This window comes from Camelina sativa, chromosome 15 (assembly GCF_000633955.1).
Source record: "Camelina sativa cultivar DH55 chromosome 15, Cs, whole genome shotgun sequence".
NCBI classification, from domain to species: domain Eukaryota; kingdom Viridiplantae; phylum Streptophyta; class Magnoliopsida; order Brassicales; family Brassicaceae; genus Camelina; species Camelina sativa.
In genome coordinates, this window is record NC_025699.1 from 6116862 (window position 1) to 6129038 (window position 12177).

General features: G+C 33.3%; 2 protein-coding genes across 2 annotated transcripts; one reads left to right on the plus strand and one right to left on the minus strand.

The window, feature by feature from the left end:
* LOC104745622 lies at positions 124-794 on the plus strand. Its single transcript, XM_010466915.1, has one exon. It carries the CDS (start codon positions 124-126, stop codon positions 718-720), a length of 597 nt encoding a protein of 198 aa, XP_010465217.1. The 3' UTR covers positions 721-794.
* LOC104748174 (F-box/kelch-repeat protein At3g13680-like) lies at positions 2294-3253 on the minus strand. The gene has a single exon (XM_010469854.1). It carries the CDS (start codon positions 3251-3253, stop codon positions 2294-2296), a length of 960 nt encoding a protein of 319 aa, XP_010468156.1.

A 12177-nucleotide genomic window follows, 5' to 3' on the forward strand; every position in this document is an offset into this window, starting at 1 on the left:
TCTGATTTTGTTAGTTAATTGTGATTTTGAAGAATCTTTTGAGTAGCGGATAATAGTCAAAAACCCTTATATTAGTTCATCATCCCTAGATTAGATCTCCGAAACCCCAAAAGGAAGAAGAAAATGAGAAACATAATGGAGAAGATGATGAGTAAGAGAGATGTGATTGTATGCAGAGGAATATGGTATGTTGCGACTCTACTCTCGCTCTTTGGCCTCTACATATCCCTCAATCTTTTCTGGCCACCTGGAGACTCTTCATCGTTGTCTCGGTTCCTCAGGGACGGCGCGGTCAGTGTCACAACGTTTTACGCAGTGACGCTACTCAGATATCTCTTCTTCACCGATCCTCCCTCCACTTGGTACAAGGAGTTTACTACACCTAGAGAGAGGATTCCTCAGGTTGTGTTCTCGGAGATTTCCATGTACCTACTCTTCTCATCGCCGATAAATTATGTCCTGTTGACGAAGAATAAGCCGTTTTCCTTGTACGTGTCGTTATTCACCGTATCGTTGTTCACCGGAGGGATAGGGCTTATTCAGCTATCGGATAAGTTTAGGATGGAGATGATACATGCTTTGCTCACGCTCTTCTTTGGTTGGTTATGTGCTCTTTTTGGCATCTTGGGAACTATAGACGTCGATAACGGATTGGCGTTGGTGCTTGCCGGATTTTTGTATACTTTTTCCATTTGGATCCTTTGCTATAATTTCCCCTAGGAGGACTAGGACTTGGAGCTCTTTAATTTGTTCAAAGAGGAAAAGCTCACATTCTTTCTAGTTTAGAGCAATTGTTCCTGTCAAATTACTAATTAAATAAATGGTATTGTTTGGTCCACAAAACCTCCACTGATGATCAGTACTTTATGTTACCATCTCCTTCTTCTTCTCTTTTGCCATTTTAGCTATAAAAATTACACTTATGTATTACCCTTAATTACTCTGGAATCTGGACTAATCGGATGCTAGCTAGATGCATGCGGCTAAGGAAAGAAATGAATCCTTAATTAATTAGCCATAACCAAAAGAGCCCTGGTTTCTGGTTTCGACTCAAGGAATGTATACAAACAAAGACACTCAATGATTCTCTTCTTAGAGCATATGCATTAGCGTATTTTTCAAGTGTCCCACGCTAATAAAATGTTTGATTTAAATCAAAAACAAATTAATATTGTAGAACCGTTTCTACACTTGGGACGTAATTTGTATCGTCCTTCTTAACACGTGGCAACGTGTGGGTGGTTGTTGTTGTTTCTGTAGGGTGAGACGGAAAAATTCAATGGTTCGAGTTTATTTTTTGTCTCCGACTCTCTCTCTCTACTTTCTCTTTGTCTCGACGGCGGTTCGTTTGGAGGTTTGATTTCATCCGTAAATATCATCACGCAAAGGGCGATCTGCTGTTTGATCTCGAGAAAAATCAGCCGGTTCCAATTGAAAGAGGTTTGTGTTCTAATTGAACATCTTCCATATAATGAAGATTAATCACAAAAATTCTATGCAGAGAATAAAATGTTTGTTTTAACTTATGATGTTTGTATGGTTTATGTTTTTATTTTTAATGTTTTAATTGTATGTTATGTTTTTTTTCCAAGTTTTTGTAACTTTGTAATTTTCTTATATTTTTAATGTTAATGTTATATGTTTTATTTGAATTAAAACTTTCATATGATTTTACTTCTTAATTTACATAATTAATTTTTAAAATAAAAAATAATATTATTTTTGCAGGGGACCAATTGTGAGGGACACCAATGCTCATACCAAAATTAAGAAACTCTGAAAATAAGATTAAAATATTTGAGGGACCAAATTTTTGTCCCAACCAATGCCCATGGTCTTAGTACTCTCATCTCTCTACTTCCACATTAAGTCATTCATTAATCACATTTAACAACTAGTACGATTCATTTAAGTTAATAGCCAGGTAACCAAAACACAAGTCACTATTTGTTGAAAAGAACATGAAAGCCAATGAAATGTAACAAAAGAAAAATAGATGCAAGAAGAAACAAATCAAACTAACTAGTATTTATTTGTCTACCGCTGCATCACCCTCGGAGTCAAAATGGCAGAGGAAACGACACCGTCCAAATCTCGCTGTTGTGAAATCAAAACATGGGTACAATAGGAGCCGATTTTGATTATAGCACGAGTGACATGAACAAATCATAAAGAGGCTAATTAAAGCATTGAAAAGCCATAGTTATTTATTAGACGATAAGTAGCAAAACACAAACTAATAATTGTTCAAAAGAAGATGATGATGAAAGAAACAAATTACACAGGGAAGTAACTAAAAATGAATTTCTTTCTCATTTCCCGGCTGGTTGATTTGAAGTTGCACTAAGCTTGGGACATAAGAAGAGCACACAGGCGTGTCAGTTACAAGTTCGCCATATTCATTAAAATACCGAGTTTCTCGGAGATTCACAGATTTGAAGTAGTTATCTTGTCTAAGGATGTGAGCTTGTTGGTGTCCCCCTTTATATAGGTGATCTAGATCAAAAACCACAGCAACATTCTCCTCCTCGTCAATGAGAAAAGTCCCACCAATTAGGTCAATTGAAAAATGATTAAGGCAGTGTAACTTGCTCCATGACATCTCATATGGATTAATCTTGTTCGTAATCCAAATCTCCCAGTGAAGATCGTCAATATATAACACAGCGAGCTGCTCTTCTCTAACACAAGATAGAGACTTAGGGTAATAATCACAAGAAGGAAGAAGCAGATTCGGTCCAAATCTCTCAGTTGTAAAATCAAAAGAGACTAAGATATCCCAGCAGGCAACCATGCTTTCTGCCAAAAAATAAGCATGTCCCTTCAAAGAAACGCTGCGTCGAAAAAAGGGTATCTCCCACTCACAGTCGGGAGGAGTGACATCAAAAACAGTCCACGAATGAGAGCTAAGATCATAGATTTCGTAACCAAGAACCGTGTCCCACTCACCGAAAATTCTCAAGATTTTGTGGTTACGGTTGTTGTCATAACCGATAGCATACCTGTCGAAGACGTCGAAATTTTGTCTGGGATGGATCCACATGGTTTGACCCAAATAAGGATTCCATACCAAGAGCCTTGGCCTGTCCTCGAGGACGCACAGCAATAAACCGTCACAGTGAAGGATTTCAGTTACCTTTATCTGATCGAGTACACTTACTTGCTTTACAGATGGACTAACAGAATCGTCGTCGTCGTCGTCGTCGCGGATTCCTTGGAGATCAAATTTCATTGAAAAAACGCTATTGTCCATCGTGAGGAACCCCATCAACTGATTCTTCCTTGCTGCTTTTGCTTTTTTTACCAATAATCTGATTTTTCGATAAACCGTTCCAATCTTTGCAAGTTGATCGTATCGCTTTGAGAGATGTCAACGGAACCCTAGGGAGTATCTCCTCCTCCACCAAGTCCCTTGGAAGATGATCGTCCATTATCTAATCTCTTTCGTCCTTCTTTCCAGGTTATCTTAATATATAAACAAGATTTTGACATGTCTCAAGTTATCGATCTCAGATTTTGACATGCGTAAAAGTTAATATTTAATAAAAAGAATTTGATTACAAAAAATAAAATATTAGTTAAAAAAAATAACATAAAAGATAACTATCAAAACTACAAAAATTATAAAAAAAAGAAAAAAAATTAAATAATTATAAAGAGATTCTATATATACATATATTTCATAAAATTTGAAATTACAATATTATTTACTTATTTTTAATTTTAAGTTATTAATTCTACAAAAAATAGAAATATAGATTAAAGAAAATATACAGTTAATTATTAATTAAATTTTGAAAATACACTGTTTTTCAACTTTGTTTAATTGGGATTTTTTTTAATGGGATGTTAAATTTTTCTTATTTTTTTAAGGCGGATTTCAAAAATACCCATATTTCTATGTCACTTTTTTAAAATACCCATTGATGGTGTCCATTTTCAAAAATACCCCTTTTTAATATATAAAATGACAAAATTATAAACCCTAAACCCCAAATACTAAACTCTATCCCTTAAAAACAATAACCTAAATGTAAATTGGGAACTCAAGCCTAAAAAAACAAATTCTAAAAATTAATTTAACATAGGGTAATTGTGTAAAAGAGAGCAAAAATGAAAATGTTCAAAAAAAAGGCATTTTTGAAAAGGGGTATGCCAAAAAGTGCATTTTAAAACCTCCCAAACGTAACAAACCGGCCATCGAATATGGGTGGGTCAGCGGGTCGGGAATAGATGTAGAGCCCACTTAGGAAGGTGGGCCCATGGACAAAGAGTGGGCATAGGCTCACTAAGCAAGGTGGCGGTTGGGGCGTTTCAAATACAGATGCTATATCATGGTGTTCCAAAGACACTTCCACAAAGACATTGAGAAATTTAACATTAACTACTATTAAAAGATTTTGTGACGTTAAAAAATGTTTTAAACTTTATTGGTTGCCGGAGCAAGCCATTTTTGAGATAGCAAAAAGACGTGAATAGTTATCTCTACACAGGAGGACGACAGAGCCAAGGTTCTCTCTGTGGTGGAGAAGGTTGGACACAAGGTTATCTCCCCAAAGGAAGAAGGTGGAGGAAGTTGGACGCAAGGTTATCTGCCCAAGGGAAGGAGGCGGAGCCAAGGTTCTCTCCATGGTGGAGGAGGTTGGACGCAAGGTTCTCTCATTAAGGGAGGAGGGCGAAGCTGAGGTTTTCTCCATAGTTATCATACATTATTGTGATGATACATCATTGATTAGTATACTATATAATATATTTTTTCTTCGAAATTGTTTTTAAGCTACATTATGGTGTGTCAAAGACACTTCCACGAATATATTGAAAAATTTAACATTAGTTACTATTAAAAGATTTTGTGACGTTAGAAAAGGATCTTTACTTTCATTGGTTTCACGGAGCAAACCATTTGGAGATAGCTAAAAGAAGTGAACATGTTCTCTCCACACATGAGGAGGGTAAAGCCGAGGTTATCTTTATGGTGGAGGAGGTTGGACGCAAGATTATCTCCCCAAGAGAGGAAGGTGGAGAAGGTTGGACGCAAGGTTATCTCCCAAAGAGAGGAAGGTGGAGCCAAGGTTTTCTCCATGGTGGAGGAGGTTGGCCGCAAGATTCTCTCTATAAGGGAGGAAGGCGGAGCCGAGGTTCTCTCCATGGTTGGTCATACACTATTGTGATGATACATCATTGATTAGTATACTATGTAATAGATTTTTTATTCGAAATGTTTATTGAGCCAATAATTTTATTAATTAAAAAAACTATGCAAAAATAAAAGTAAAAAGACATAATAGTTGGCTTAATATGTTCATACAGACATTTTTTAGGAGGTGGTAAATAATATATTTAGAACATAAAGTATATTTAGGTGTTCAAAATACGCTTTTAATGGTAACATACATAAAAGATTTGTAAGTGGACATAAATCAGTATATTGTAGCAAAAAAATAAAATTTATAAATAAGATACAACAAAATTTTAATATATTTTTGTTAAATTTTATTTTATTTACAAAACTTTAAACCTGCACATCGGGCGGGTCCTTATCTAGTGTAATATATAATTTACTTTCCTTTTCCCTATATAAAAGTGTTTCTTAAATTAATGTGATCTTAGCTATTACCACTTGTATTTGGTTTTTATTTTATTTTAACTTTTCTAATAAAATTAACTAAATATAAATAATATAGATTTAATTATATTTAATATCAGGAATTTTATTTTATTTTTCTAGATTTTTTAATTTATTTGATTAATTAACTATTATAAAACCATAATTAATTTTATTTTGTTACATTATTTTATTTAACCGATTTAAAACTAAACCAAACCGAATTGAACCAAACATAAATCGACCGGAACACAAACCAAACCAAACTAATTTCGGTTGAGTTTGGTTAGAGTTCTACCAAAACCAAATAAACCAAACCAAACGCTCTTGGATGAAAACGTAGATCTGTCGTGAGAAACCTAAGTATTAGTTTAGTTAGCCTCAATCATGTTTTTAAGTTAGCAATTTCTTGTTAAGCTTTGTTTGAATATGCTTGTTCTCTGTGATTGATTTGTTTGAATATTTTGCTTTCTATCTGTTTAATGGGTCTCAAAATGTTGGATCGATGTATGTTAATTATGACAAAATGAATCAAACGTACGTCTTCATCTGTCCACTCTTTGCTTTTGTTTCGTTTGTGTGCTACTAACATAATGTGTTGCTTTTTTTTTATTTGTATGACACTCACTCACTGCTTTCTTCTTTGGCCAAGTGCTCAAGTAATTTTCTTGGATATTTTGCTTGCGTCTCATATATTTTCCTACTTGATGCTCTTTAATTTGTTCATAGAGGAAAAGCTCGGCTGAGTTCACATTCTTTCAAGTTTAGAGCATTTTTTCCTGTCAAAATTACTTCAAGTAATGGTTATCCGTTAGTCCGTAAAAACTCCACTGAACAGTTTATGTTAACTTCTCCTTCCTTTTTTGCCATATATATAACAAGTGACATGAACAATTTGAAAAGAGGATGAAACATACAAAACCCGACTTCTTTACTAGATGATAAATAGCAATACACAGGTTAATAATTGTTGAGAAGAACATGATGAAAGCCAATGAAATATAACAAAAGATAATGATGCAATAATAAGAAACAAATAAAACTCTTTTGTACTTTATCTTTAACGATGATGTAAGCTTTTGCGTACATGGTTGCCCCGGTCTCGGTTTTCAATCGAAAACTACGCCGACGATGCTCCCAGCTCTAAAAAGTCATCCGGGAAACTAACGAGCATCATCAAGTCCACTTTTGCAACCTTTGCATATACTGATGGGCTAATGGTGTATTTTTGATGTAAAAAATGCACCGGCGTAAGATATCAGAACCACTTTTTGTATTGTGTATAAATTACTATTAGTGTTAATTTTGACTGAGTAAACGGTAAACCAAAAATGTGGTTATTGGATAATATATACTGTTACTTTTACCAAGGCAATACAACACATAAAAAAAAGCAAGTTTGAAGTAATCAAGTAATGCAGTCTATGTGCTTTACTCTTGACCCAGAGGGTTCAGGTACTAAAACTAGCAAACGTTGCCCATTGTTAGCAAAAAGAACATGTATTACTTCTTTGGTCTGCATCGGGGACCGTGCCTGAGAGAGAAGAAACGTTGCCCAGTCTATCTCTAACAGTGTCCTTTAATGACCAGACCAAAGAAGCAAAAACAATAATGACCAGAGAGAAGTAATACATGTTCTTTTTGTGGATGAACTGGTGTATATCAATTGAGTTATGGCTAAAGCGTGAGAAACCCAAAAATTAATAGCTTGCTAGGAATGTATAAGTGCCCAAAATAATTGTAAAGATTAAAGATAACGAATAGTGAATAACGAATAACATTTGCATAGTGTGCGAATGCGTTTGTTTGTTTTTGCTTGTTGTGAATGCTGTGGTGTGATCAGAGTGTTGTTATTGTTATTGTTTAGTTTCATCCGACGAGAAAAAAGAAGAAGAAATATAGTTTTAGATGAAAGAGAACAATATAATTTGGGACAAATTAAATCAAGTGGTACAAATTAAAGGGATATCTAATCTATTCCGTAGTAAACAATTTGCAAATTATCAATTGATCAGTGATTATGATCGTTATTTGAGTTTGTGATATAAAATACATATAAGATATGATTAGCCCAATGGCTAGCTTTTATATCAAACCTTATCACGTAAATTATATGTTTCGGTTGTCTAGCTAAGATGGAGATTGGAGACACACCAAAAAGGCCTACCTTTTTTTCTTTTTCTATTTTTGATATAAACAGAAAATGTTTCAAAATAGTAGACATATGTAACGACATTTAATTCCTTAACAAAAACAGTAGCATTTGTTTTCCATTAAATAGCAAGTTGTGACTCAAAAAATTGATTTTTTTTTTCGATAAAGACGTTAAAGAAATGTCGAGACAAAATGAATAGACTAACGTCAACAAAAAGAAAAGTAAAATTGCTAAAAATGTTTAATAACGTGCACATATAAAAACAAAACAAAGAACACATGCACAAAATTCCAGCTGGAGAAGGGCGTATACGTACATGAACATCACAGGACAAGGCGCAGAGAGATAACGACTAGAAAGAAAAAATGGATGACTGTATATTATACTAAGAACAAGACAGGCGTCGGGTAGTAACAATATAGGTGAGCCAAGTAAAAACAAAAATATAAACCTACATGTCACACGTCAAAAAGCATTTTTTTTTTTTGTTTTTTGTTTTGTTTTTTTTTTTCCGATAAAGACGTTAAAGAAATGTCGAGACAAAATGAATAGACTATAACGTCAACAAAAAGAAAAGTAAAATTGCTAAAAATGTTTAATATCGTGCACATTATAAAAACAACACATGCACATAATCCACCAATTTCTCAAATTATGTTTTATATAATGTAACATATCATATTAACTCCACCATTACAGTTGTATTACCATTCCTCAGATTTTTTGAGAATCTATAATATAGACTCTATATTAACCACCAAAGAAAACCAAAATGACACGTGAAAGAAAAGAAGCAAATGATAGCACATTTTACTAAAGATTGCTGGTTGATCAATGATACGGTGTTCCTTGGTTCTCAGTTTATGTTTTACTTTAGTTCCTTAAGGACATGTCTGTATGTGTGGCACTTTGTGGTTAACCATTTTATCAGATTTAGTCTTTAGATGAAAACGATTCGGTTAACCTTAACAATCTACTTCTTTGTGACTGGACCATATCATATAATGTTGTTTTTACCAAGGCAGCACATAAAAAGCAAGTTTGAAGTAAATAAGTAATCAAGTCTATGTACTGTACTTTTGGCCTAGAGGGTTCAGGTACTGAACTATAGCAAACGTTTCTGCAGTGGTGTGTATGGCAACTGAAAGAGTTTACTATATCAGTAGGTAATTAATTTGTATAGCATGTGAGCTCATTTTCAAATATACATTTGTTTCTTCCCAACTTAACGGAAAAAAAAAAAAAGCAATTAAAATTCTGAGTTACAAAAGGCAGTCTCTGTATGAAACTATGCCCATTATTATTAGATTTGTCTTGAGAAACTTAAGTATTTAGTTCTAAGCCTCAATCATGTTGTTAAGTTAGCAATTTCTTGTTAAGCTTTGTTTGAATATTCCTGTTCTCTGTGATTGATTTGTTTGAATATTTTGCTTTCTATCTGTTTAATGGGTCTCAAAATGTTGGATCGATGTATGTTAATTATGATAAAATGAATATAGCATCTCACGACAATTCTCTCTAAGCAAACGTACGTCTTCATTTGTCCACTCTTTGCTTTTGTTTCGTTTGTGTGCTACGACAAACTTAATGTGTTGCTTTTTTTTTTGTGTGACACTCACTCACTGCTTTCTTTTTTGGCCAAGTGCTCAAGTAATTTTCTTGGATACTTTTCTCATACATTTTCGTACTTGATGCTCTTTAATTTGTTCAAAGAGGAAAAGCTCGTCTGAGTTCACATTCTTTCAAGTTAAGAGCAATATTTCCTGTCAAAATTACTAAATAAGTAATGGTTATCCGTTAGTCCGTAAAAACTCCATTGAACAGTTTATGTTAACTTCTCCTTCCTTTTTTGCCATATATATAACAAGTGACATGAACAATTTGAAAAGAGGATGAAACATACAAAACCCGACTTCTTTACTAGATGATAAATAGTAATACACAGGTTAATAATTGTTCAGAAGAACATGATGAAAGCCAATGAAATGAAACAAAAGATAATGATGCAATAGTAAGAAACAAATAAAACTCTTTTGTACTTATCTTTAACGATGATGTAAGCTTTTGCGTACATGGTTGCCCCGGTCTCGGTTTTCAATCGAAAACTACGCCAACTTCCTTCTGCTTAATGAGGATGCTCCCAGCTCTAAACTAACGAGCATCATCAAGTCCACTTGCAAAACCTTTGCATATACTGATGGGCTTTTTGATGTAAAAAATGCACCGGCGTAAGATATCAGAACCACTTTTTGTATTGTGTATAAATTACTATTAGTGTTAATTTTGACTGAGTAAACGGTAAACCAAAAATGTGGTTATTGGATAATATATACTGTTACTTTTACCAAGGCAATACAACACATAAAAAAAAGCAAGTTTGAAGTAATCAAGTAATGCAGTCTATGTGCTTTACTCTTGACCCAGAGGGTTCAGGTACTAAAACTAGCAAACGTTGCCCATTGTTAGCAAAAAGAACATGTATTACTTCTTTGGTCTGCATCGGGGACCGTGCCTGAGAGAGAAGAAACGTTGCCCAGTCTATCTCTAACAGTGTCCTTTAATGACCAGACCAAAGAAGCAAAAACAATAATGACCAGAGAGAAGTAATACATGTTCTTTTTGTGGATGAACTGGTGTATATCAATTGAGTTATGGCTAAAGCGTGAGAAACCCAAAAATTAATAGCTTGCTAGGAATGTATAAGTGCCCAAAATAATTGTAAAGATAAAAGATAACGAATAGTGAATAACGAATAACATTTGCATAGTGTGCGAATGCGTTTGTTTGTTTTTGCTTGTTGTGAATGCTGTGGTGTGATCAGAGTGTTGTTATTGTTATTGTTTAGTTTCATCCGACGAGAAAAAAGAAGAAGAAATATAGTTTTAGATGAAAGAGAACAATATAATTTGGGACAAATTAAATCAAGTGGTACAAATTAAAGGGATATCTAATCTATTCCGTAGTAAACAATTTGCAAATTATCAATTGATCAGTGATTATGATCGTTATTTGAGTTTGTGATATAAAATACATATAAGATATGATTAGCCCAATGGCTAGCTTTTATATCAAACCTTATCACGTAAATTATATGTTTCGGTTGTCTAGCTAAGATGGAGATTGGAGACACACCAAAAAGGCCTACCTTTTTTTCTTTTTCTATTTTTGATATAAACAGAAAATGTTTCAAAATAGTAGACATATGTAACGACATTTAATTCCTTAACAAAAACAGTAACATTTGTTTTCCATTAAATAGCAAGTTGTGACTCAAAAAATTCAAATTCACATGACTCGATCTTGTCCTCTATAATAAGTCATTTATGTAATTGATGAAGTTTTTTCCATTCATTCCTCTTCGTGACAATATACTCCCTTAATTTTTTTTTTTTTTTTTCGAATTTCCTATCACCGGCGGACGCTTTAAATCCTTATTAGAGACTTTTAAAATTACTTACAATAGATATATAAAAATAAAAAACTATGCAAAAAAAAAATGGATGAGGTGAGCCAAGTAAAAACAAAAATATAAACTTACACGTCAAAAAAGATTTTCCTTTTTTTTTTGTTTTTTGATTTTTTTTTTCCGATAAAGACGTTAAAGAAAAATGTCGAGACAAAATGAATAGACTAACGTCAACAAAAAGAAAAGTAAAATTGCTAAAAATGTTTAATATCGTACGTGCACATTATAAAAACAACACATGCACATAATCCACCAATTTCTCATATTATGTTTTATATAATGTAACATATCATATTTTCTCCACCATTACAGTTGTGTTACCATTCCTCAGATTTTTTGAGAATCTATAATATAGACTCTATATTAACCACCAAAGAAAAACCAAAATGACACGTGAAAAAAAAAGAAGCAAAATGATAGCACACATGTTTCTTAATATTTTTTGATAATAAAGAGTGTAGTAATATAGCACACATGCTTTCTAATTCCTTAACAAAAACAGCAACATTTGTTTCCATTAAATAGCAAGTTGTGACTCAAAAAGTTCAAATTCACATGACTTTGGCCCTCTATAATAAGTCATTTATGTAATTGAAGAAAGTTTTTTTCATTCATTCCTCTTCGTCACAATATACTCCCTTAATTTTTTTTTTGTTTTTTCGAATTTTCCTATCTAATAAATTACTTACAATAAAATATATATAAAAAATAAAAACTATGCACAAAATTCCAGCTGGAGAAGGGCGTATACGTACATGAACATCACAGGACAAGGCGCAGAGAGATAACGACTAGAAAGAAAAAATGGATGACTGTATATTAAACGAAGAACAGGACAGGCGTCGGGTAGTACCAATATAGGTGAGCCAAGTAAAAACAAAAATATAAACCTACATGTCACACGTCAAAAAGCATTTCTTTTTTTGTTTTTTGTTTTGTTTTTTTTGTTTT